Source organism: Perissodus microlepis, chromosome 11, assembly GCF_051167445.1.
Source record: "Perissodus microlepis isolate ML-2025 ecotype Zambia chromosome 11, ASM5116744v1, whole genome shotgun sequence".
Classification (NCBI taxonomy): Eukaryota; Metazoa; Chordata; class Actinopteri; order Cichliformes; family Cichlidae; genus Perissodus; species Perissodus microlepis.
Genome location: NC_140471.1, coordinates 36,523,946 through 36,548,535, shown reverse-complemented (window position 1 = coordinate 36,548,535; position 24,590 = coordinate 36,523,946). Strand labels below are relative to the sequence as shown.

Here is a 24,590-nt window from a genome sequence, read left to right as displayed (position 1 = left end):
CCTCCTCTTTGAGATGTAATCACAGTTTCTCTGAGGCCACAGTGACGCTGAGGTCTGAAGTTTAACTGAGGTCTAATTTGTGGTGCGGCGGCAGATTTCAGTCATTCGCCATGATGCGAGTCTAAATAAATTCATAGAGATGAATAAGCTCAAATATTCTGTTTGCCTTCATGTGGGAGGAAGAATAAAATAAAGTCCTTGGCTTGATCTGTGTGATAACCTGTCCATGAGTTCCAGGTGAGTTACCTCCAGTTTGTTGCAGTCTCACCTGCAGAGTTCAAAGGTGACTGTGAAGCTGCTGAAGATGTTGGTGAGGCTGAGGTGAAGTGTGATGACGTAGATGGAAACATCTGGCTCCTTTTGTGTCACCTCAAGTGTGCGTGAGCGCACGCGGACGCCCGCCTCTCGCTGCAGTGTTGTTGTAGTTCACTTTCCGGCCAGCGGCGGCAGCACCGAGTTAGGTTCAGTTGGGACTCACCTGCTGTCTGGCTCTTTTCATTTTTTTTTAAAAAATATTCTCTGGTTTTCAGTTCTCCTGGAGTCGGTGTGAGTGCTCCTGACAGACAGGTGAGAGCTCCATCCGTACACCTGCGGGTTAGCCCGCCAAAGGCGGCTGTGAAGCCTTTAAACCGGCGCTCCGCCTCCATCACAGCTAATTAGCGTTAGCATGCGCTAGCCGCACTCACAGCTAAGCATCAGCCGCTCTGCTGTCAGGGATGCTCCTGTAACACCGTCGGGTTTAGATCCTTTTTCGGGCGTTTCTTTGCCCATTCTGTACGGACGAGTGTGTTTGAAGCTCCGGGCTTCTCTCTGAACGCTTTACGTTAACATAGCGGGCTAGCTCCTAGGCTAGCTGATGGGCTAGCTGGCTGTCCGTTTGACGCTCCGAGTTAAAGCACCAAAAACCATCAGCGTGAGCTCCGAGCTGCTGTCTGTGTGATCAGGAAGCTCCGAACACACACTTTAATGCTCACAGTGCGGTAAAGGAAGAAGAAACAGACAGTGAGAGCAGACAAAGACACACAGCACTGTGCAAAAGTCTTGAGCCACCTCTCATTTCTTTATGTTATGTGATGAAAATGTGAAATATGTGCAAACATAGACTGAACCACTCGGGCAGCTTCCTCCAGCAGCTCTCCAGCCTGCTGCTTTGGATGTTTCTGCCTGTTGTTCTGTTCCCTGTCAGGATGATCCCACACTGCTTGAGGGGTCCGGGCTCTGGGGAGGCCCATCCATGACTTATGGTGTTCCACAGTGACGGTCCCACACCTGGGGCTCAGGGTGGGGCACAGAACAAGAAAAGAGGGCAATTTCTAATTTATTTGGAGCACAAACAAAATTAATTGAACATTTAAAAATAAAACATACAAATGGATTTCAAACATACTGTTCATGTGGACGATGCACATTTGAACAAAGTTTACTTTTTGTATGAAAGATATTTTTTTGTTGGTTTGTATTTATTTTGTTATAAAGTGACTTTTTAATAGCATGAAGCTTAAACGTACATTCACATTTTCTGTTCAGTCTCTTTCGTCCTCTAGCACTGGCACACAGTGTCCTGTAGCATTATAATAACAGTGTTCTTACAAATGCACCGATGTGTTTCTTTATCTCAGCACAGCTCCCTGTGACCAGCAGAGGGCAGCATGCGGTGCCCGCGGAGTCGAGCTCGGCTTCCCGTGTCGTTTTGCCGTCGACTGTGCGGCAGCATCACGTTGCTCACGACTGTTCAGTACGGAGCCCCGCAGGGGACATGGGAGAAAAAAAATTAAGACGGACTTTTGTGAGATCTCGCAAAACAAACTCGGGATCTCGCAAAAGTTGAATTCCAACAATGGCGGCAGCTACTTAGTTGTAATATTACTCTTTCTGGGTCACAAAATACACTTTTAAGATATTTTGAGGCGTGAATGTAGTTGTGTAAACGTCAGATTCCTGCTCGGTTTACAAGACATCACATATTTGCAAAAGTGCTCCGAGGTTTTCGGAGATCTGACACCCACTAGCTCGAAGCTAACGGGAGGTCGAGACCTACTACAGCCGGGAGGAACACCGCTTTCCCGGCACATCGTGCCTCGACCTCCTGGTCGGCTTCGAGCTTGCGGCCTCTGAAGAATGCGGCTAAAACTTTTGCGAGATCTCGCAAAAGTCCGTCTTAATTTTTTTCCTCCCATGTCCCCTGCGGGGCTCCGTAGTTCAGTACTTAATCCCACAATTGATCTGAGTCTAAAACTGCCTGTGGTGATCCACTGCATGTGTTTCTATCCAGATGTGCTTTCACTGCCCCTCAGATGTTTCTAGATGTTCCTGCATGGTGGATCAAACTCTGATGATCATACTTGATCAGTTTGATCAAAGCTCTCCAACACCGCTGGCTGACATGCAGCTGAAACCACGACAGAGCCTCCACCATGTCTCACAGATGGCTGCAGACTCACTTTTGGACCTCCTGACCACCTCGCACATACTGACCATGTTTTGAACAGATAAAGGTTAAATTCTCCTTGTTTCCCTTCTGTTGGAGAAGTGGCCACCAGTAGGGTAGTGGTCTGTGGGGGAGGAGGCGTCCAGTGATACGTGGAGAGGTCCGGAGGATGATGAAGTTAAGCTGAGTGATGCTGTGTGCAAATGGAGAGGAGGCGGGGCTGCGGTGTATCGATCTAGCTGATTCAAAGCGATCGATCAGTGAAACATCCGTCAGCGTGGAGCGCCGAGGCTTCTTTTCAGGTCACGAGGACAGAGGAATGAGAGAAGACTCCTGATGATGGTGAGCCACGTTGGCTCATCGGTGTGTCATCAGGACAGAGTGGTGTCGCAGACGCAGCACGCTGACGAACGTTTAAGGTTGATTAATGTTTGCTTCTGTCTCAGTGTGAGGATTCACTCCAGCCGGGCGACGACGGCTTCATGCGGCTCATCTCAGAGGAAACCAACCAGGCTTCAGGTACGTCTGCACACTAACACTCTGTGGTGCTTTCACCGTGAGCAGGAAGCTTGTGTACAATTGTTTATTGGTCGGGGCGAATGTGGTTCAGGGACCGGAAGGTCGCTGGTTCAATCCCCAGCTCTGTCTGTCCTGGCCGTTGTGTCCTTGGGCAAGACACTTCACCTACCGCCTCCTGGTGTTGGCCAGAGGGGCCGATGGTGCCATATGGCAGCCTCGCCTCTGTCAGTCTGCCCCAGGGCAGCTGTGGCTACACCTGTAGCTGCCTCCACCAGTGTGTGAATGTGAGAGTGAATGAATAGTGGAATTGTAAAGCGCTATATAAATGCAATCCGTTATTATTATTTCAGAAGCCTGAAGGAGACGCATCAACACTGAGGAGGAGGAGAGCATGAGGAGATGAATGGAGTGAAGGAGGAGCCTGAGGAAACAGGAGAGGACTGTCAGCAGCTCCCTGCTCAAGGTTAGGGACCCTCGTTGGGTTATTTTAGTGTCAGAGCGGAGTTACGGGGGGAGCGCTGATATCAGGCCAAGGCTGGATCCAAAAGCTCTGCAGGTATCAGCAACAGGCTGCAGGAGGAGCGTCTGCCCAGCGTCCTCCTCTACCTCTGCTCTGCTGATTGATTTTCACGTGATTCATATTGAAAGCTAAAGGAAATCCTTTAAAACGTGATTTTAATGATCATTTATGTATTTGTGTCCTGCAGGGGCGGGGCTCGATCCAGGTGTGCAGAGTCTCTCTGTACCAGATGAACCGGCTTCAGACAGCGCTCACCGGTCAAGGCGCTGCCACCGGTGCTCGGTATGCGGCCGGGAGTTTTCGCGTCCCTCCCGCCTGGTCGATCACATGACCGCCCACACGGGCGAGAAGCCGTACAGCTGCTCGCTGTGCAGCAAACGCTTCACAAAGAAGATAAACGTGGCGGTCCACCAGCGGGTTCACACCGGAGAGAAGCCGTATTCCTGCCCCGACTGCGGTGTCAGCTACGCCCAGCTCAGCTGCCTGCGGCGTCACCGGCTCGGCCACGCCGCAGAGAAACCCCACTGCTGCTCGGTGTGCGGGAGAGGATTCGTCCAGCGGCGCCACCTCGTCCAGCACGAGCGCACTCACACTGGAGAAAGGCCGTTCCTCTGCTCGCTGTGCCCCAAGAGCTTCGCCTCCAGGACGGGGCTCGTCGACCACCAGAAAACCCACACGGGACAGAACCTGTACTCCTGCTCCGTCTGCGAGAAGGTTTTCTCCACGGCGTCGTCCTTCAGGGATCACGTGAGGCTGCACACGGGGCAGCAGCCGCACCCCTGCTCGCTGTGCGGCAAGAGCTTCAACAGGCCGGGTCTGCTGAGGAAACACCTGCAGAAGCACGCCGAGCAGATCCAGGTGGTCAAAGTCGAAGGTGTTGACGGAGAGGTGAGTGTTACGCAGGTGTGGTCACATGACTGCTGGAAGAGTGTGAAAGGAGGGATTGGTCTTTGTGAAGAGTTTCTTTACAGAAACAGTTTCGCTGTGATTGGCTGTTTCTGGCTCACGCGCCGCTCCTCACAGTTTCTGTCTGTCATAAGCAATAAAATCAGATTCAAGCTCAATGAACTGAAGGTTAAATTCACTTAGTTTCACTTAGTGTCACGCTTTTCCCTGACCTCCTCCAACTTCACACTGAAATCCTGGGAAAAGAGGTGGGAATTCATTTGGACCATTCAAGCAGATTCAGGACTCTGACAGATAACAGGAGAAACACCAAGTCCGAAGTTCTGCTTAGAGGAGCAGTTTGGAGGTGGAGCTCACAGCGATCCAATTCAGTTTTAAAGCTCCAAATCACAACAGTCGCCTCAAGGAGCTTTATATTGTAAGGCAGACCCTACAATAATATATACAGAGAAAACCCAGCAATCATATGACCCCCTATGAGCAAGCACTTTGGTGACAGTGGGAAGGAAAAACTCCCTTTTAACAGGAAGAAACCTCCAGCAGAACCAGGCTCAGGGAGGGGCGGGGCCATCTGCTGTGATTGGTTGGGGTGAGAGAAGGAAGACTGACGTTCTCTGAGGAAACATCAGACAATTCCCAGTGAAGTCGAACAGCAATGCGTCCCCCCACAGCTGGAGAACCAGATGTTGAACACCAGGTGTTAACCTGACAGCAGAGCGTTGGGACAGGGTCCCCTCTGCTCTCCTGGTTCCTCTCAGGGATCATTTTGTCTCTTCGACTCCAGGTCGGACTCATTATCGTAGTCGACGCCCTTCTGACCCCCGAGTCTGCGATTCGATTCTCAGGTCTTTATTTTAAGACACACAACGTGTCGCCACAGAGGGCGAGATATTGGGTGTCTCGTCTGCACTCAGACAGACACTGTCAGCATTACCTCTGTTTATTCTCTGCTTTCTCTTCCCGAGCCTGGTTCTGTCTTCCTCCCTGTAAAGATGTAAAGCTGTTGCTGTGAGTTGGTTTGAGCTAAAAGTTGAAGCTTCAGGTTGTTTTCCGTCTGTCTGAAACTCAGGGGGAGATGAATCTTCACTGCTTCCTGTGTCAGAAGGACTTCTTGTCTGTGGAGAAGCTGCTGCAGCACCGGCAGCTCCACCAGAGGGCGCAGCAGTTCACCTGTGGCGTCTGCGGCCGAGAGTTCGGTCGAGCGTCACGGCTGAAGGAGCACATGCGCTCTCACACCGGAGAGAGGCCGTACCAGTGCGACGTCTGCATGAAGCGCTTCTCTGTGCTCAGAGTGCTGAGGAAGCATCAGGAGATCCACGGCAGGGAAGAGTGCAGCGCCGCCGCCGCTGACGACCAGTCACAGCCTTCAGACCAGCCGGTGAGCAGTCAGCCTCGACTTCAGAAACATGCAGAAATTGGAAATAAGTGCAGAATGTAAGAAGATTATTTGGCGTCCTCGATGGAGGACGTGATTGAAATGTAGGAGCCGCAGGTTAGCTTCATAATCTGACCTGCTCACAGCTGATGCAGGTAAACTGACCTCAGATCTGCGCTCTGTTCCAGAAAACGGGTGAATCGCTCAGCGGGATGAAAGTGGAGAACGGGAACGCCGGGAACGCAGACGGAGACTCGGCGACCGGTGAGAAACTCCAGCTCCTCGTTTCAGACGGGTCGGCCCGTTCGCGCTCCGACAAAGCGGCTTTTCATTTCATGCCACACGTTATGTTCTCCACAGTTTAGCTGTCTGTCCTTTTAGTCTGTGAGAATCCACAGAGGGTTTTTCTCCTGAAATGACTCCAGAGTGTAAACGTTATCCCTGAACATCCGTCACATCTCAGCTAAAACCTTTCCTCGGCGCCGGTGTGCTGCTGTTGGATGTTGGCGTCCTCCTGCGTGTCCTACAGCAGATTAGCTGGTGAGGACTCGGGCGTTAGGCAGTGTGGTGAGATCGAGACTGAGCTGTGTGAGTGAAATTTACTGCGGCATGAACTGAGGGATGTTTGGAGAGAGCAGTGAGGTCTGAAACTTCTCCCAGCTGTGGAGGACGTTTGCAGAGGGTTGTCAGGTCTGGTGATTGTGAATAATTCTGCATCAGGGACCAAAATAAGAAAAAGGATGTGACATTTAAAGTGACTGAGCTTATTGTTGTGTTTTAGAAAGTGGAACAAGTTCCTCTCAGAGGAAGGCTCACACTGGTCAGCGTCACTCGGGTGGGCTGTGGCAGTGGGTAAATCTGTGTGGGTGGGAACAGGCTGAAGGAACCGTGGAGCTCCGGTTTACACTGAAGCGAGCTTTAACGATACAGTACCAGGTGACATGAACAGCTGAGTTAAGCAGGTCCTTCACTCCCTCTTCCTGTTCGTCCTCAGACGGGAGCACCGATACTCCGAAGGGAAGCTCCTCCCACAGCTGCCTCAGCTGTGGGAGGAGCTTCCCGGGGATGTCGGCTCTCTTGGAGCACGCCAAGGTCCACGACTCGGAGAAGCCGCACCGCTGCCCGGTATGCGCGAAGATCCTCAGCAGCGCGGCCACCCTGCGAGTGCACAGGAAGACCCACATGGCCGACAAGCCGCACGCCTGCAGCATCTGCCCCCGGAGCTTCCTGAAGCCCTGCCTGCTGCGCCAGCACATGAGGACCCACATCAGGGACGGGCTCATCGCCGACCCCGCCGACAAGGTGACGCCCAGAGTCCAGACTTCAAACCTCTTTCATCTGAGCGTGCGTTTGACTGAAGGCGGGAGATAGAAACTGCACTCAGATCAGATTTTATGCATCTTTCAGGTGTTCTGGTTCGACATGAAGATCGAGGGCGGGAAGGTGGAGCTGGGGATGAAGAAGAAGGAGGAGGTGGATGAAGGCGTGAATGAGCAGGTAAGAAAACAGCTGGTCTCAGGTGAACTTTGACCTGTGTGCAGGTCTGAGGTGCAGAATGAGGTCAGCACAGAACGCAGCAGCTGTAAATGAAAAGCCTCACCGACAGTCCAGGACGCTCCGGTCCTCTGTGTGAACCCGCGTGCTCGCCATTCACATCACGTCACAGTGATTTTAAATTACTTTCATTTATTTGGAGACATAATCATGCTAACATTTAACTGTAGTTTAATTTCCTCCTGTCTTTGTCTACTTCTACAGACCTCCGTAGATGTTTTCACCAGAGTTGAGCCCTCTGTTAACAAACCCCGCCCCACTGAGGGGCGGGGCAACAGCGAGGAGCGTAAAGAGCCAGACGTGAGCGGGCTGATAAACTCTGATGGTGAGGAAGAGGACTGGAGGCCAGCGCCCGGCAGTGAGTCTTCATCTTTAATTAGTTAGTTATTGATTGTTCCCGACTGGTTCTGTGAGGGCAGCGGCAGTTTGATTTTTTCTAAATGATGATTGGATGGCTGCATGTTTGACCCTGAAACGCTGACTGCCCTCATAAAGCCTGCAGGCACTCTCCTCAGCAGCAGTCGGTGTTTCTCTGAGTTCTCTCTGATGTCTCTGACAGACCCTGACGAACCCACAGTTCCTGACGGACCCACAGTTCCTGACGGACCCACAGTTCCTGATGTACCTTTACACCCTGATGGATTCGTAGATTGCGATGAGCCCACAAGTCCTCGCGGACCCTTGAACCCACAGGCCGACAGTGGGGCTGATGGGAAATCACGGCATTGCTGCCCCGTCTGCGGGCGCGACTGTTTCAAAGCGTCAGCGCTGCAGAAGCACCTGCGGATCCACTCGGGCGAGCGTCCCTTTCAGTGCCCCACCTGCAGGAAGAGCTTCATCCAGCACGTGCACATGACAGAGCACCAGAGGATCCACACGGGAGAGAGACCCTACACCTGCAGCATCTGCAGCAAGAGCTTCACCTTCTCCAGCGCGCTGCGCCGGCACCAGCGTCTGCACACCGACGCCCGGCCGTATCAGTGCCCCATCTGTCCCAAGACCTTCAAGCAGCGCAGCTCGCTCAAAGAGCACCAGCTGACGCACTCGGGCGTCCGCTACCAGTGCCCGCTGTGCAGCAAGAGCTTCAGCCGCGCCCTCGAGCTCACCTACCACGTGGACGTGCACTCGGAGGCTCGGCCGTACTTCTGCGACATCTGCCAGAAGAACCTGAGCGGAGCCCGAGTCTTCAGGAAGCACATGAAGAAGCACGAGCTGCAGCCAGCCGGGCTGAGGGAGGCCGGGACCTCCTCGACCAATGAGAGTCTCTGAAAGCAGTGAGAGAGGGAGGCCCGTGCTGGGAAACCAGTGTGGACAAAAGTCAGCGAGTAACCAGTGAAACCAGTGTGAGTTCAGCCTCAGATATTAGAAGGACTTCAGAGGACGCGCTCGGTTAAATCTGCCTTAAAGGAAAGGTTCTGAGATGCTGTTAGCCCCGCCTCAGCTCACTTCCTGTTGCAACTGTCATTACATTCCTGTCGTGGACGCAGTGAAGAAACAGGAAGAAGCATGAGCCTTCAGCCTGTATGCTAAGCTAGGCTAACAGCATCCCAAGTAACAGAACGAATCTCTGCCTCCAAACGAGCCACTGGTCCACGATCCGGCCGGCTGATTGGACCACACTGACCCTTTAACCAAAGTGCTTTTGGTGCCTGAACCACAGACGCGTGTCCGGATGTGAACCCTGAACTTTGCCGACAGCTTCTCATTTGGAGGTCACGTGTTTCAAACGAGAGGCGTGGTCTCGAAGGGTTTTTCAAACTTTTAGTGCTCGTTGAATATTTGGTGCTACAGATCAGCAGCCCTGGTTCTGATTTCATTTCTATAGAGGTAAAACAGCTGATATATGAAGGTCAAAGGTCAGCTACACAGAGGCCTTCGTGCTGTTGTAGAGAGTCTAAACTAAAAAACTGTCCCTGGTCCAGTTTGTACACTTTTAAAGTCACCACGTCTTTAAAGCCTCTGAGCTCACCTGAACCTGAGCTCGAGTTTGTTTCCGGAGCTCGAGCAGCTGCGTGTTCCTGCAGAACCACAGATTCCTCCACTACAACCAGCAAACACTAAAAGACGAGTGCTGAACGCTCCAACACTTCATCGCATCCTGAGGAAAAATCTGTGGAATTATGTCAACAACAGAAATATTCCCGTCACTTTTACAGTAGAAACATTTAAAAACACAGAAACAACACGACTGATATTTTTCTACCAGCAGGTGGCAGTACGCCTCTATGAACTCTATGAAGTTTTATATTTACACTCACTGCCCACTTTATTAGGTACACCTGCTGAGTTTACAGAGTACAGATCTCTGGGAGAAAATGCTCGGTTGGTGCCACAGATCAGAGGAGAATGACCAAACTTATATAACTTATTATAACAAAGGTATGCAGAAGAGCGTCTCTGAGCACATCACACCCTGAAGCAGATGAGCTACAGCAGAAGATCTGCCACAACATCCAGGATCTCTCTGTCGGGAGGGCGTGATGGTTTCTTGGCACGTCCGTGACAAGTTCACTGTCCTCCAAACGCCTCCACAGTCGCCACATGTCATGGATGCAGTCCACAGCTCTGCAGTAAGTCTGTGATGGTGTCACGTCAACACGGAGAGTCTCTGAGGAATGCTTCCAGAACCTCGTCGATGCTGGGAAGAAGAAACAGGGTCCAATCCTGTACTGGCAAGGTGTACCTAATAAAGTGGCTGATGGGTATGATTTATCTTCTCTTGTTACAGCGCAAGTTAAATACAACAACGTGTAACAGGGAGCTTAAATGAGTGGGATTATGTCCATGAATGAAACTGAAATCTCCGCCAGGTGAGAATACCTGTGAGAGTTTCTACGTCACGTCCAACAAACCTTTCACTTCCCGATGAGGGATTTTCCCACGAGTTGTAGATATTTCCTGTGTTTAAATGTTTCCAGGTTCAGTCTGTGGGAAGCAGACAGGAATCTGAGGTGTCCCAGCATGGAGAGAGTTCATCATCAGTTTATAATCTGAAACATTAAACTGAGACCTTCACAAACTGTTCATGCATTTTATTATTTACATATCAAATGCATTTATGGGGTAAACGACCGCCGTCAAACGGCAGGTCGTGGCTGAGGAGAAGTCTCTGGGCTGTTTGGTGGTGTGCAGAGCACCACCTCTGGATGAAGCTGAGTACATTCTTAGCGACATCTTCTCTCACCCCAACCGGCCGCAGCAGATGGCCCCGCCCCTCCCTGAGCCTGGTTCTGCTGGATGCTTCTTCCTGTTAAAAAGGAGTTTTTCCTTCCCACTGTCACCAAAGTGCTGTTCATAGGGGGTCATATGATTGTTGGTGTTTGTTTCTGCTAATGCAGAGTTTTCACTCTACAGTACGAAGCACCTGGGAAGGAAAAACTCCCTTTTAACAGGAAGAAACCTCCTTTAGAACCAGCCTCAGGGAGGGGCGGGGCCATCTGCTGCGACCGGTTGGGGTGGGTTTAATGTGTAAGCACACTGGGTTTTTTTTCTTTTTGGTGTGCCGTTTTGGACTGTGGGGGTCCATCAGAGAGAGCTTCACCAGATTGGGCATTTGCCAAGAGGCCTGGTACCACTGGATGGCACCGGGCAGTAATGAAACCTAATCCATCCACACCTATCCAATTCAACGGGGCGGGGCTTTAACCAGGTGAGAGGTGGGGTTACCCACCATAGAGCCAGCTGTTCACACTCACACCTACAGTTAGTTACACTAACGTGTATGTGTTTGCACCGTGGAGATCATGCAAACCCGGGACCTTCCTGCTTCCAGGTGACGGTGGTAACCACCTCACCTGGCCTGTGTTTGTCACAGTCATGTGATGATACGGGGCACAGTTCATGCAGTTCAGTCGGGCCACAACTACAGAATATTCAGATAACAGATCAGGGGTGTGCCAAGAAGAAGGGTAGCTGGCGGGACTGGAGCCCCCCTGCCCTTTTACTTCCCCCCAACATTTTTGATCACAGTGGAAAGTTCATGATTCCTGTTATAGGAGTCATGATGTTAGCATGACTGCAGCGGCACAACACGCTAGAATACAAAAATCACGTACTGCACGGCCATCAGAAATTTGACATCGACTTTGTGGTACAAGGTCATTCGCCAGGCAGCAGACGGCGGGTGTAGGGGGGCCCACAAAGACGACCTTTCTGAGAAAAGGCCCGACAGAATATCCTCACACATCATGGACTCCTCCAGAGGACCCAGGGAGTTAAACGATTCTGTAGCAAAGAAGTAGGAGGCCAGGATTGCTCCAAAGCACCAAAACAGGACAGCTCAGCGTGAAGAAGCCGCTCTCAGCTCTTTAAACGCTCCGACGCGTCAAAGCGCCGCCGAACGTTTCTAGGACGAGGCGTGGTCTGTTCCACTCCTGATGTATTTTGGTCATCTAGATCATTCATGGCAGTGAGACACAAACAAACAAATACCACTGAAGCTCTTCCAGAGTAAAAGCTCTGCTGATCCTGCTGACTCGGCTCCTGTTCATCAGGCGCTGGCTCGTGTCTGTTGCTGTGAGGTTGGAAGAAGCCAAACACCTGCTCACAGAGCCTCACTGACGCCTCCAGGTGTCAGACACCTGCAGCACGGCCGTCACGCTGCTCGCGTCGACACATCTGGAGATGTTCTGCATATTTTTAGTTCGCTGAGTTTTTCCTGAAGTCATATTTATTTAGTTCTCTCTTAATTATGTCCCCCCATCTATTTACTTACCATGTTAATTTCACTTCCTGTGTCTCTTCCTCACGTCGCCACAGCTTGTGGAGGCCTGGTTACTGCCTGTTACTACTGTTCACAGTGCAGGAGCTAACAGCAGCTAACGTGGTTAACTCGACACACGGTGCTGCATCTACTTTTAATTTCTTTTTATTGTTTCCAGCTAATTTCCAGCTTCACCTTTTCTTCAACTTCTTCCACAATAAATTTTTTCTACAAGCTGGAACAGCAACTAGGGGAGGGGCCTGTCTCATTAAGGACTCTGATTGGATATTCCAGGCCAACCTTGTGGGCTGGTAATTGGGCCTGCAGACCGGCTCATCGGCCCAAAAGTGCGCTGGCCCAGGGGGAAGATGCTCTGTGTCCAGATCAGCAGTCCAGCACTTTTATTTTTTTCAATTTTGTTTTTATAATTATTATTGAAGACATCGTTGAACATCTTTGAAAAGGGGGCAGCTCACAGTACAGAAGCACATGCGGCACAATCGAGCCGATCATTTCAGAGTGTGTCTGTGATGGTGGCGACCCGGTTAGTGAAGATTATTCAAACATTAAAGATTATTAATAACACAAAGCAGATTAGTTTTCTTTGCAAATTCCATCAGTTATATTTAACAGAAATGGATATATATCCTTTGTTTTTATATCCTTATTTAACAGATTTTTGACGTCTTAGACTTTGAGTTCTTAATTCAAATTCATCATCTTGATTTTATTTTTGTACATATTAAAAATGATAAGCAACATCTTTGCAGGAGGTCTCCTCTCTCCAGGAGCTCACTCTGCTGGTGGGGGAGAGGTGTAGGAGAGGTGGAGAATCCACCACACCCACACACATGCAGGGCTTGGGGTGCAAGTGTGTCACCAGGGTGCAGGGGAGGCACTCCCCCTCTGTCCCCTTCTGGACGCCTGTGCCTCAATTTTATTCCGCAACCTAGACATCCACATTACTCACACTCTCATAACACCTACATATAGGGCCTTGGGGGTGGGCACGCTACACGGCATCCAGAGGATGGTCTGTGTATTCAAACCCACCTCTGGCGCCGGTGCCCACCTCGCGTATAGACACTGAGGGGTTTGGGGAGGAGCCATGCTGCTCTCTGGCAGGAAGCACCATGACCAATGTTCCCTGTAATTTTTCACGTGTCTGAGCGAACACACAAACTCCCTGAGCTGTGAGCAACAGCAGACGTGAGCACTGTGGTCACGCCAGCATGGAATCCATCCAAGTTACATGTTTATTAAAGTAATCAAATTACAGCATTTACATTTATGTTAGACTGCTTTTAATTAACTGCTTTAGCCCACTTACACTGAAAATTTAAAAAAAAAATCTTGTTGATGACCTGTAGCATGTTAACACTATTGGAAGGAAAAATAACTTGAACTCCAATTTTGAAAACAACTTTATTTTTATTTTTTATTTTCTAAAGCTCTGACTGTATTATGGAGTCTGGGAGAGAGTCTGTAACTCTGTCTGCAACATACAGTAAATAATGACCAATGTTGGGCAATTAATTACATAGTTACTTCTTCAAAAAAGTAACTGAGTTTTTTGCAGCTGTTTACCTAAAAATGCAGCCAAGGCGTTTTTTTAACTAAACATTTCACACTATTTACAGAACAATCAGCTGTTCTGCATCAAATCTGATGCCACACAAATTATTTGTGCCGCTCCAAAAAATAATTTCTGTCCACTATGAGATGAAGGAGAACAACAGCCTGATACCTGCAGGCCTGACAGCAGCAGATGTATCACTGCTGTAACACCTGTAACACTCAGCAGTCGCCTCATTGTTCTGACACACACAACAAAACTACACACTAACTACACACTAACTACACAAGATTTGCGCTAAACCTTGCAAATCTCTCACATCTCAAAACGCGGTCACCCCTAAACTTCCCCCTCCCTAAACAACTAAATGCCATGTTGCCATATCATTTTTTGATTGGTCCACATGGTACATTTTTCCACCAATAGGAAAGGGAGAGGGGAGGGGTTTGATGTTGTTTTTGCTCACAGGCTTTTGAGCGTTTTCTTTATAAAACGCTGTTTTTACCGTTTCTTCCCGCAGTAAATATAAACAACGACAGTATTCAGGAAGAAAACCAAACATTGCAGATATTTTTATCATAACTCTGGTTTTACGTGGCCGATCAACACAATTTAAAAACTGGTATAAAGTCCACACTTTGTCCGTCAGTTGTTCGTCTGTCCTGCTCACATCTCCAATGGTTGTACACGTTGTCATTAACGTGGCTTCACTCCACATCAGCCGCTTTGCTAAAACACCGGTGTCGACACATAAGGACGCTGTCATCAACCATGTTGATTAGCTGCATATATACGAATGTGAATCGCATCATTGGCTGGACTGTGGGATAAGGTGGCATCGTTCTGATCCCATACGGGAGCAGCCAGTCACTGACTAACACTGCAAAACAGGATTGTTAAAGTTTAAATTTCAATTCAGGTTAGACTTTTTTTGTGTGCGCAACATAGATTTTCTGTGCGCAGACACCGTGCACCGTACCGCAGCTCAGAGGGAACATTGACCATGCCCTCCTGTGTTTTAAATGCACTTTAGAACAGCATGCAGCAACACTACATATCAGCGTCTTCACTCACCCCTGTTCTCTGTTAACCGTCGGGGCTGGGGGGCTGGGAGGAGGTGCTGGCCGTCAGATTGGGTCTGGGATGCGGGGCCTACCTGCTAATGGAGATAAGGGGGCGGTCTGCTTGTCTCCACTTCAGGGAAAAGGGTTACATCTCCTGGGTCTAGGTAAGGTTTGCCCCTTTGTGGCGAGGGTACCTGGACCTGGGATGTAGAGTATGTTTGGGGAGTGTCTGTCTCTATGTCAGGTGAGTGCCGAGGATTTGTTTATGTGTATATGGGGGTGGGAATGCATGTTTGTGTCTGCGTGCGCCTGTTCGTCTATATGTCAGGTTGGGTCTTAGACTCCACCCCTCTGGGAACATCTCAGGCTCTCCGAGGTACGGAGGCCTATCTCCCCTCACCACTCTCCCTGAATAAAATAAATACACAATTATAATAAAGGTCAATCAAATGGACCAACATGGCAAGACCATGATGATCCACTTGGTAAAGTAAATCCGCTTGGCATCTTTCTTCAGGCAATAATTCTGATGGCTAAAGATCCAAACGGGAGAGGGGGAAAAAGATCAGCAGTTCCCTCAGGAGTCCTGAGCTAATATATAAAGTATATGTAACTGAAAATACTGAGTATATTACACAAGTACTGGAGTAGAAGTACTCAAAGCTGCTGCTTCTTCATTTAATTATTTATTCAATTTAATAAAAGCGAAACTCCTGCGTCGTCAGGCAGGTGGGTATTCCCCTCACGGGCAGGGGGCGTAGTCAGAGCCCCGGGGGCGGGGTCAGCGGATACCGCGCCATCCTGCGGGATAAAAGCTGGTCCCGACAGCCTACGGGAGGCTCAGCTGACCGCTCCAGGACCAGGCACGATCACGTGACATTCTCACCTTCAGCTTGATTATTTGAAATGCTCAGAGAGTTTCTGATGTCTTCAGACGAGATGATTATGACCAACCACACAGCAGCAAACACCACCGGAGCCGAGGACTGGACGCAGGTGAGCTCAGCAACTTTACATGCGGCTGGATAAACTGTGTAACGTGGAAATAAACTCGAACTATGTATTATTGTGGGATCTACAACAATACAATAATTCATAACAATAAACAACAACAGTCGTGATTTGGTGCTGCATGAATAAAAATAAGATGTTTTCTATGCTCGTATTATTAGATTACATTGATGTAGACACGTGATGCTGCAGCTCGTTCTGTGCCTTAAAGCGACAGAACACCGCGCTGTTACTCTGCGTGTGAACAACAAACCGGAGGAAACCATCCAAGTGTGATTTACACTGAGTCACGTCCAGGATCTGTTCGGCTTGTGTTCTGTGATGAGTCTCGGTCTGTTCAGTCTGTGAGCTGCACTCGGAGAATCCGTCAGTTCAACATCTGCCAAAAGTCCAGTAAAACAATCAGCTCGTGTTTTTGTGCTGCTGCGCTAAATGGAGCATCTCTCACTGAAGGAAGTGAAATAAATTCATACATTTCACTTCCAATAAAATCTTTGAAGTGCTCGCGCTCACCGCTGAACAATAATAACCTGATCGTTTAGTGCAGAAGCAGAGAAAGCGGTCATCATAAACACACACTGGGTTTCTCTCACTCTTCATTTAGTGCACAACTCATTAGAGACAGACTCAGTGATGAGAAACAGGGTCGCTGTATGAAGAGTTCAATTAAGTAATGATGAGTCATATTTATTTGGATTTATTCTCTTTTATTTATTCTCTCTGTACATAATCATGGATTTGTTTATTTTAAAAAGTCTATTGATCTTGATCATAATTAAATATATATTATATGTATTATATTTATATATAGTAAATATAAACATATTTAGTTAAAACATATTTTATTCATATTTATACTTTGATGTATTCTCACAGACTGTATTTAAAAGATGGAGGTATCCAACAAGGCGTCGCTCACTGATTTTGAAGCTTCAGTATTTTAGCCATGTTGGTCTTTTGGCACCAGAAGTGACCATATTTGGAGAGGGTGGCGTGCTGTCAATGCTAGCTACTTCCATCGATGGGTAGCTGTGGAGTTAGCATTTTCTCGTGCACAGGGTCTTTTCCCCGAGTTATGTGACGCGTCCATCGGAGTGTGAGAGCGTCAGATAAAATGACTTTCACGAATGTTGAAAGCTGTCGCCTGCTAACTACTGCTCAATAACGTCCAGATGAATCTGCGAATTACACTTAACAGTGAGGTTACCACGGTAACGTCACTGCTGCAGCCTCTGCTGGACGTCAGAGGAACTGCAGTTTGTGATGTTTGGGCCGTGTTTAGTTTTATTCTGTGTAGGAGGAGGCCGCGGTCAGCGGGCAGTTTGAGGGTTGTGCGCACTCGCCGTTATCTTGTTGGTCTTTTTGTGTGTTGAAAACTGTGAATTTAAACCCTCATCAGTGTAAGACGGTTAAACTGACATCTTAGAAAGAAGTAATAATGAGACGTTCAGTACAGCAGTTTCCTTTTTCTCCTCTCGGAGTGAATTTCTGAACTTCCTCTGGGGTTTTTTGTGTTTCCCCCACAGTTTGTTTGTCTCTATTTTTAACACTTTCACTCCCACATCTGCAGCTGATGTTAACTGACCTCACCGAGAGACGAACACTCGCTGCAGCATCGAGTGTGATTAAAGCACAATCGCATTAAGAGTCACGCAGCTCTAAGAGCTCGAATAAGTAACAAAATAACGTTTGATGTTTGTGCTTCATCGTGAAGAAATGTGAAGTTTGCAGTGTGTGTGTCTGTGTGCGCGTGCGTGTGTGTGCAGACACCTCAGTGTGTGTCTGTGTGTGTCAGCCTGCTGACCGCCTGCCTGTTTCCCTGCAGGTGTACGTCGTGGTCAGTTGGATCCAGCTCGTCATGGCTGTGCTCAGGTCAGTGTCTTCATCCTCCACAGGCACAGCTGGAAAGTAAAGAAGAGGCATTCATGAGTAATTTAGAGCTTATTTTACTTCAGTCAAGTTCAGCAGCACTAACTGTCGCCATTACTGTTTTTATCAGGAGTAAAACTGGAAACATGACTGGGAAAGTCAAGATACTCTAACTACATTTTAGTGACACATACATTTGACCTTTTGATATGTAACGTAGGCAAACTGAGTAAGTGACCCACAGAGCTACTGTCTAAAACCTAAACACCTACACGCTGTTTTTTACTATAAATCTCTGAAATCCTGCATTTTTAATAATCCGCGCGCTGAAGAAGACTCCGAGTCGTCATCTCGGCCGGACTGTTGGACGTTCCTGTACAGAAACTTGTTTGTAACGGGCTGCGTCAGAGCACATTAGGCTTTTATTGCTGGTTCATTTACCCAGTGTGGGACCAGTGGGAAAGACCTGAGGGGTCAGAGGTCACAGCGCTCAGACAATAGAGGCAGGCACAGTTCCAATCAGCTGTTTTTCTTTCACGCCATCTTTATTAAACACAGCGCTCTTCCAGTGAGGTTACACTCATCATGTGTGTTTGTGTTTGCAGCATTCTGGGTTCAGGCTCCATCATCTGCTGCCTGATGTTACGGGGACTCAGCCGGAAGCCCGAGGTCAGACGCTTCTCTGTTCTTTGACGCTTTGCGCAAACTTTGTGAGATAAACTGTGGTCTGAACTTTAAAGTTAAAATAATTAAGAAGAAGTGCTTATAAAAGCTGGACGTGGCCGCTGTGAAATCACCCTTTGTGTTATCGAGTTCTCTTTTCCAAACCTCAGCCTGAGCCGCTGATGTGAAACTAGGCGTGATGAGAGGGGGCTGAACGCTGACACTGTACCTATTGTTCAACGCTTTAACGAGGTCAGATTTCCTCGCCGCAGAGGGATCACTTTAGGACACTCAGATGTAAAGATGTACTGTCATTCACATGTTTATATTCAGAGTCAGTTCTGCTTTCTAACCTTCATGTGGATAAGAATGAAAACATTACGTAACCGCTGGGTCCACTCATCGTTTTATACAGAAGAGTCTCTAAGTAGGAAAAAGACACCCGATCAGCCACAAAGAAGCCCCGCCCTGAGACATGCGTCACCTGTCCTTCTCGAGTCCTAATGAGGTTCATAAAACCGCCGTCGTGTTTATTCAGTGAGACGTGAAACCCACCAGAAAGGTCTTCAGGTGAACAGGAGACTCGTTTTCTCATAAGCTTCTGTCCAATCAGACTTACCTCTACAACCAGGAGTCGCCCCCTGCTGGTCATCTACATTAGCCTCGCTCCGTCCTCCGTCCAGCTTTTAAAATCATTTCTCAGCACGCTGTAATCCCTTTATCCTGTATGTAACCATGAACATGTCAGCTGTGAGTCTGTGGAACACACAGTAAAGTGTGTGTGTGTGTGTGTGTGTGTGTGTGTGTGTGTGTGTGTGTGTGTGTGTGTGTGTGTGTGCAGCTGCAGCCTCTGATGCTGCTCAGCGTCACAGACCTGCTGCTCGCCGTGTGCTGGCTGATCGGCTCCATCCTGTTCTTTAAAGACTGCACAAGCCGGAGCACGCACTGTTACTACCTGCACATCGTGGAACAGGTGCAACAACACTACACAACACTACACTGGACTGCTGTGGTTATACTGTAAGACAAAGTGACCCACGCAGTACAAACAAACTGAAAGACCCGAGGGTTTGTGTGTGTGAGGACCCCAGGCCAACGTTATTGATAAAGCTACTAAAATAAAATAAACAGAGAGGGAGACCGATCGCATGAACTCCGATCTGACGGAGCAGCAGCTCTGACAACACGACGCCACACACGATTTTCCAGATGAGCGACGGAGCGTCGGTGATTCCAGCGCGGTGGTCAGACCACACCGGGAACACTTCCGCCTTCATCACGTGACCCCAACATGTTCAAAACCAAGCTCCGCTTCAGACGGGCTTCCTTTGTTCTCTTTACTTTGTTTCAGGGGAAAGTTTTCAGATTTCAGAGTGAAGCGTGGAGCTGCCGAGGGATTTCCATATTCTCAAAGCAAAGTGTTTCCTGAGAAGTCAGCCAAAGTTGACCCCACACACATTTACAACTGAAATACAGAAGCTTAGCATGTGCCAACAAACAAAAAAACAAGAACTTTCACACAATAAAGTCAAATGTTTAACACGTGGAGCACATTTACAGCTAAAAGCAATCATCAGATTATATCCATAGTTATCAGAAAAGAGTTTTTTAACCACACAAGAGTAAGTTTACCAAGAGGATTTGTGCTAAAGGGCAAATCACCAAAAAAAGGAAAAGGAAGTGGCAGGAAAAAGGTCGGGGCAGCAATCGTGATGAAAAATTGAAAGAGAAACAAAAATAAATTCAATCAGCTCCAAGGAAACAGAAAACTAAAGAGAAACTGGGAGAGCTGCAGAGCTGAGCCGTGTCTCTCGTCCGGATCGTAACCTGCTGAGCTTCTCTCTCCTTTAAATGTTTTATCATCAGTGACTCCTCCGCTTCCTCCAGCTCGTTCAGTCCCGTTTACATCAAATAAAACTGGGTGCGGTTTTACCTCTGTTTCTATGACAACCAATCCAGCACCTGAGGACGAGCGGGTAAATGACAGCTGTGTCCCAAAACGTCGGCTGCATCCTCCAGAGGCCGCGTTTGAAGGCCGATTACGTCACAGCCAGGCGACGAAGGCTGTCCCAATTCGTCGACTCCTTCAAATGCGGCCGACAAATGCGTCCTTCATTTCCCCGAATTTGAAGGATGGGTCGGGTGTGTCCTTCGTGGCCCACCATATCCCAGAATTCATAGCGCGGCCCAGCCAAATTTCAGCTGCCAACAATGGCGGCCGCTGCAAAGTTTTAAAATTACTCTTATTACTCTTTCTGGGCCACAAAATAAACTTTTAACATATTTTCAGGCAAGAAAGTAGCTGTGTAAATTACAAATATCTGCTTGGTTTATCAAGACATCGTATATTTGCAAAAGTGTGCCGACGTTTTCGGAGACGTCTGTTACCCACCAGCTCGCGCTGATCCACACTGCTTCAATGGTCACTCCAGCCGGCGAGAGCAGCGGACTCCCGGCTTCATCGTTTTCAGACCCCCGCTCTTTCGCTACTCAGGTTAAACATGATATAAGTCACTCGGATAACTTAAAAATGTAATTGTTTGCCTTTTTTCTGTGTTTTATTTGTTCCGGAGTAAATCGGTTTGGCTGAGATCAAAGTTATTAGATTATTAGATTAAATAAAACTTTATTAATCCATCGGGTGGGTTCCTCCGGGATTTTCACACAGCTGAATAAACGTCAAACAGAAAACTGATTAAACATTAGTGTGAGACGGTCGAGAATTTACATCAGTGTCCTGTTATATTTTAGATAGCAAGGAGCAGACGTCGAGTTTATTCAACTCCACCGAGACAGCGCTGACGCAGATCTGAAGGCGAGACCGTCCCATTTCACAGCCTCGCACTTCCGGCCTTCTCGGTCTTTGAAGGACCCGGCCCACGTAGACCGCGAAGGCCGGGTCCTCCGAAGGATGCGGCCGACGTTTTGGGACACAGCTGACGTCTCTGTTGCCAAATATCTATCGAGTGAGCTATTCTGGCCCAGATGACCAGGTCCAGATCCTGAACTGGGTCATTCTGGGATGAAATGGAGCAGCAGAATCAGGACAGAACACAGCCTGGAAGCAGAAAAACATTCCTGACCCACATCTCTCACTCAGAGCAACAACCCCGGTCAGCTGCCCCTTTTGGCTCTCGCGCTCTATTAAAGTCTGAAAAGGGGGCGGGGTGTCAGGTGACCCGTTTAGAAAATCAGCGCGGCGAACGTGAGCGAGGATTTGGCTCATCACAAACTCTGTTTCAGGTTTTCTACATGGCCTCCTTCTTCTACACCCTCAACTACGTTTGGAACCTCTACAAAGGAATCAAGGAGAAGTACTACAGCTGCATGGATGGATACTCTGTACAGGTACAGACACATCTGTCCAGCTGCCAGGGCAGCAAAACACACACAATAGACAACAACGAGACTGGTAGTAAACAAAGCTTTCAGGGTTTTGTTTGCAGCTCATAAAGCTTAAGAATAACACAAAGGGCAAACCTGACAGGGTCAAACTCTCAGCAGCCCACAGCTCCCAGAGGCTCAGTAAAAGTAGAGTGGGTGGGGAAACCTAAGAGGATAAAAAGATGCTCCAGTGTCCTGAACGTGGCACAGACCTCCCCATGTTTGGTCCTGATGCTTCAAAATAGTTTTGATCTGGTACCTGATTACTTCGGTGCAGCATGAACAGCTTTGTTTGTCTCAGTAAACATGAGGCTGTAAGAATGATTTTAAAGGACCTTGAAAAGCTTATCCGCACATCCACACTGGACGACTGTAACTGCCTCTACTCGGGCCTCCAGCACTCTTCTCTTTACCGGCTTCAGTTAGTTCAAAATGCAGCTGCGCGTCTCTTAACAGCTACTAGAATCTATGAACGCATCACTCCAATTTTAGCCAAACTACATTGGCTCCCTGTTAAATATCGCATAGATTTTAAAATTCTTTTCTTCACTTTTAAAATTCTGAATAATTTAGCGCCCGGCTATCTCTCTGAGCACTTAGATCGTCCAATCAGAGGCTCCCAGCACAACCTAGGTCTTGGTGACCGGGCCGTTGCAACCGTGGCACCCAGACTCTGGAATAACCTCCCTGTTCATGTTCGTACCGCCGAGTCCAGTCTTTTAAATCACGTCCTAAAACGTATCTTTTTACTTTGGCTGTTGATTCTAACTAGTTGGCTGTTCTAGCTTGTTGTGTTGTCACCTGTCTCATGCTTTTACTGACTGTGAAGCACTGTGGTCAACATCGTTGTTTTAACATGTGCCATATAAATACATTCTGATGTGATATTTTGCATCCTTGTGCAGGTTTCCAACCGAGTGAGCACGGCGGGTAAAATCGTTGCTCTGGTTTCATGGTGAGTGAGCACCAAAGCCTCACTCTGTGTGGATGCATGCAAACACACACGCAGTCGTACTGATAACAGTGTGTCCTCCTCTGTGTGTCTGCAGTCTGCTTCCTGTGCTGCTGATGCTGCCGGTAATCATAGAGGGGAACATCAACCACTGTCAGGCCAACCTTACCGAACCCTACAGGTGAGGCCAGAACACAAAGTGTTCACGCCGCGAGCAAATCCACCGATTCCTTCCACACAGAAGCTCAGTGGGCTGTTTTCCACATCCAACCAGGTGTCTGATGATGCACACCGGAGCGCTGTTCCTGATGTCGGACGAGCAGCCGATGAGCCGAAGCTGCCTGTACCTGCACACCTACCACATCACCGTCTTCCTCATCACCGTGCTCGTCACCCTCCTGAGCATCACGGTGAGTTCACGCTCGTCGCACAGACGCGTCTTATTCTACGAACATCACGTGGAGGTGACCTCTCCTCTCCCCCCCCCCCCGCAGGTCCTCGTGGTCAAAGCGCGCTGTATTTACAGGCGCATCGTGACCTCTAACGGTTACCTGGGCAGCGAGCAGCGGGCCTCGTTCAGCGTGATGGACCGGAGGATGGTCCTGTACCCGCTGGTCTTCGTCTTCTGCTGGGGTCCAGGTTTGTTCGGCGCGGACTCTGATTGGTTCTTGTTGACGACAGACGCAGTCAGCGAGGTTTCAGCGTGTCTTTGTTTGTCGTGTTGTTTCCTCAGCGGTGATCCTGGCGTTTCTGCGAGTGGCGGATCCCGCGGCGTGTCAGGGCAAAGCCGGGGTGGTGCTCTACATCCTGCAGGTGAGTCGGTACCAGAGAAACACGACGACGTTTACACTTTGAGCTCGTTCAGCCTGCTTTTGGTGGTGTGTTGTCTTTTTCTGAGGCTGTTGAACAGTTTGTTTGATTTGGATCTTTTCACAGTCGAACATTTTGTGGTTGAATTTGTGTGTCGGGCTCATTTTGTGGTCTTTGAATGTGTAACTATGTCTCTCATTAAGCTTCCTTTTTGTGCCTTCTTGACTGCTTTACTGGTCTTTTGTTGCCTTCTGTGCGATTCATCACGTGGGATATTTCAGGCTCATCGTTTTGGTTCTTTTTGTCGTAGTCACACGCCTCTCTCAGGTTGTTTCACGTGTCTTTCGTGCAGTGACCCGAGCGTGTCTTGTGTCCTCAGGCGTTAACCTCGGCCTCTCAGGGCTTCTTTAACTGTCTGGTCTACGGATGGATTCGCGTGTACCTGCGCCGAGCCCGCAGGACGTTTTCATCTCGAGACGTGGACACTCAGACGCCTCTGCTGCGAGCGCAGAAGAGGAGAGGCTACCAGACCCTGCAAACGCTCGCCTGAGACACACTGGGACCGAGGGCGTGTCTCTGCCATCTGCCTCGAGAGGAGAGTCTGAACTTTCGCTTTCCTCGAGGGGGGAAAACACTTTGTTTCTGCATCAAACTTCCACCTATGATCCAGAAGCACTGAGGCGAGAAAAAAGGGAAGAAGCAGGAGGGGGGGGCTTTACACCGAGAGGAAGAGCGACGCCGAAAACAGGATTTGAAAGAGACGCGACATCGTCACCTGTGAGCTCCGTCGCACAGACGGGCCTCACAGGGGTTTGTTCAGGCAGGTCACATGACCCCTGCTGGTCACCGGCGCACAGTGAAAATGAAGACGCGTTTTTTTGGACGTTTGTACGTTTTATCAAATGTGCAAATGACAGAAAATAATTCCTTGTGTTTAAAAAAACAAAATGTTTTTTTTTTTTGTCCAGATTTAATTTCTGAGACTTTTTGTAAATATGCTCCTTTAATCACATCTGAATTTGTTTTCTTTTTATTTCTGTTTATGCATTAAAATAGAGATTTATACAGAACGCAGTCGTCGGTTTCCTTCCTGTCATTTGCAGCTCCATATCCACTCTTAGACTCCAGATCCTTTTCCTTACTCTTAGATTAGCTCATCAGCTCATCTGCCTGACACCAGCTCTCTTTAGACCCCTCCCTTCCCCTGTGGTGGGTCTGTGCTTCCACAGGCCCCACTGGTTTAGAAACTTATTCTCA

At 48.7% G+C, this 24,590-nt stretch overlaps 2 protein-coding genes across 4 annotated transcripts; both read left to right on the top strand.

The window, feature by feature from the left end:
- Positions 1-471: 471 nt before the first annotated feature.
- On the top strand, positions 472-10,326 carry LOC146378464 (uncharacterized). 3 transcript variants are annotated; one of them, XM_084944579.1, is made up of 11 exons: positions 476-567; positions 2,531-2,770; positions 2,875-2,947; positions 3,298-3,410; positions 3,655-4,355; positions 5,443-5,751; positions 5,937-6,012; positions 6,743-7,050; positions 7,156-7,245; positions 7,507-7,660; positions 7,862-10,326. In XM_084944579.1, the coding sequence occupies exons 4-11, from the start codon at positions 3,347-3,349 to the stop codon at positions 8,569-8,571; spliced, it is 2,412 nt and encodes an 803-aa protein (XP_084800705.1). In that variant the 5' UTR covers positions 476-567; positions 2,531-2,770; positions 2,875-2,947; positions 3,298-3,346; the 3' UTR covers positions 8,572-10,326. The 3 variants fall into 3 exon arrangements, with proteins under 3 accessions (XP_084800706.1, XP_084800704.1, XP_084800705.1); XM_084944580.1 differs by lacking the exon at positions 2,531-2,770 and having other exon boundaries at positions 472-567; positions 7,880-10,326; XM_084944578.1 differs by lacking the exon at positions 2,531-2,770 and having other exon boundaries at positions 472-567.
- A 5,071-nt stretch (positions 10,327-15,397) lies between these two features.
- Positions 15,398-24,385, top strand: tmem116 (transmembrane protein 116). Its single transcript, XM_084944576.1, has 11 exons — positions 15,398-15,640; positions 17,481-17,527; positions 18,130-18,193; positions 19,029-19,160; positions 21,431-21,535; positions 22,477-22,526; positions 22,621-22,704; positions 22,798-22,933; positions 23,018-23,162; positions 23,257-23,336; positions 23,713-24,385. The coding sequence occupies exons 1-11, from the start codon at positions 15,551-15,553 to the stop codon at positions 23,881-23,883; spliced, it is 1,104 nt and encodes a 367-aa protein (XP_084800702.1). The 5' UTR covers positions 15,398-15,550; the 3' UTR covers positions 23,884-24,385.
- The last annotated feature ends 205 nt before the right edge of the window (positions 24,386-24,590 follow it).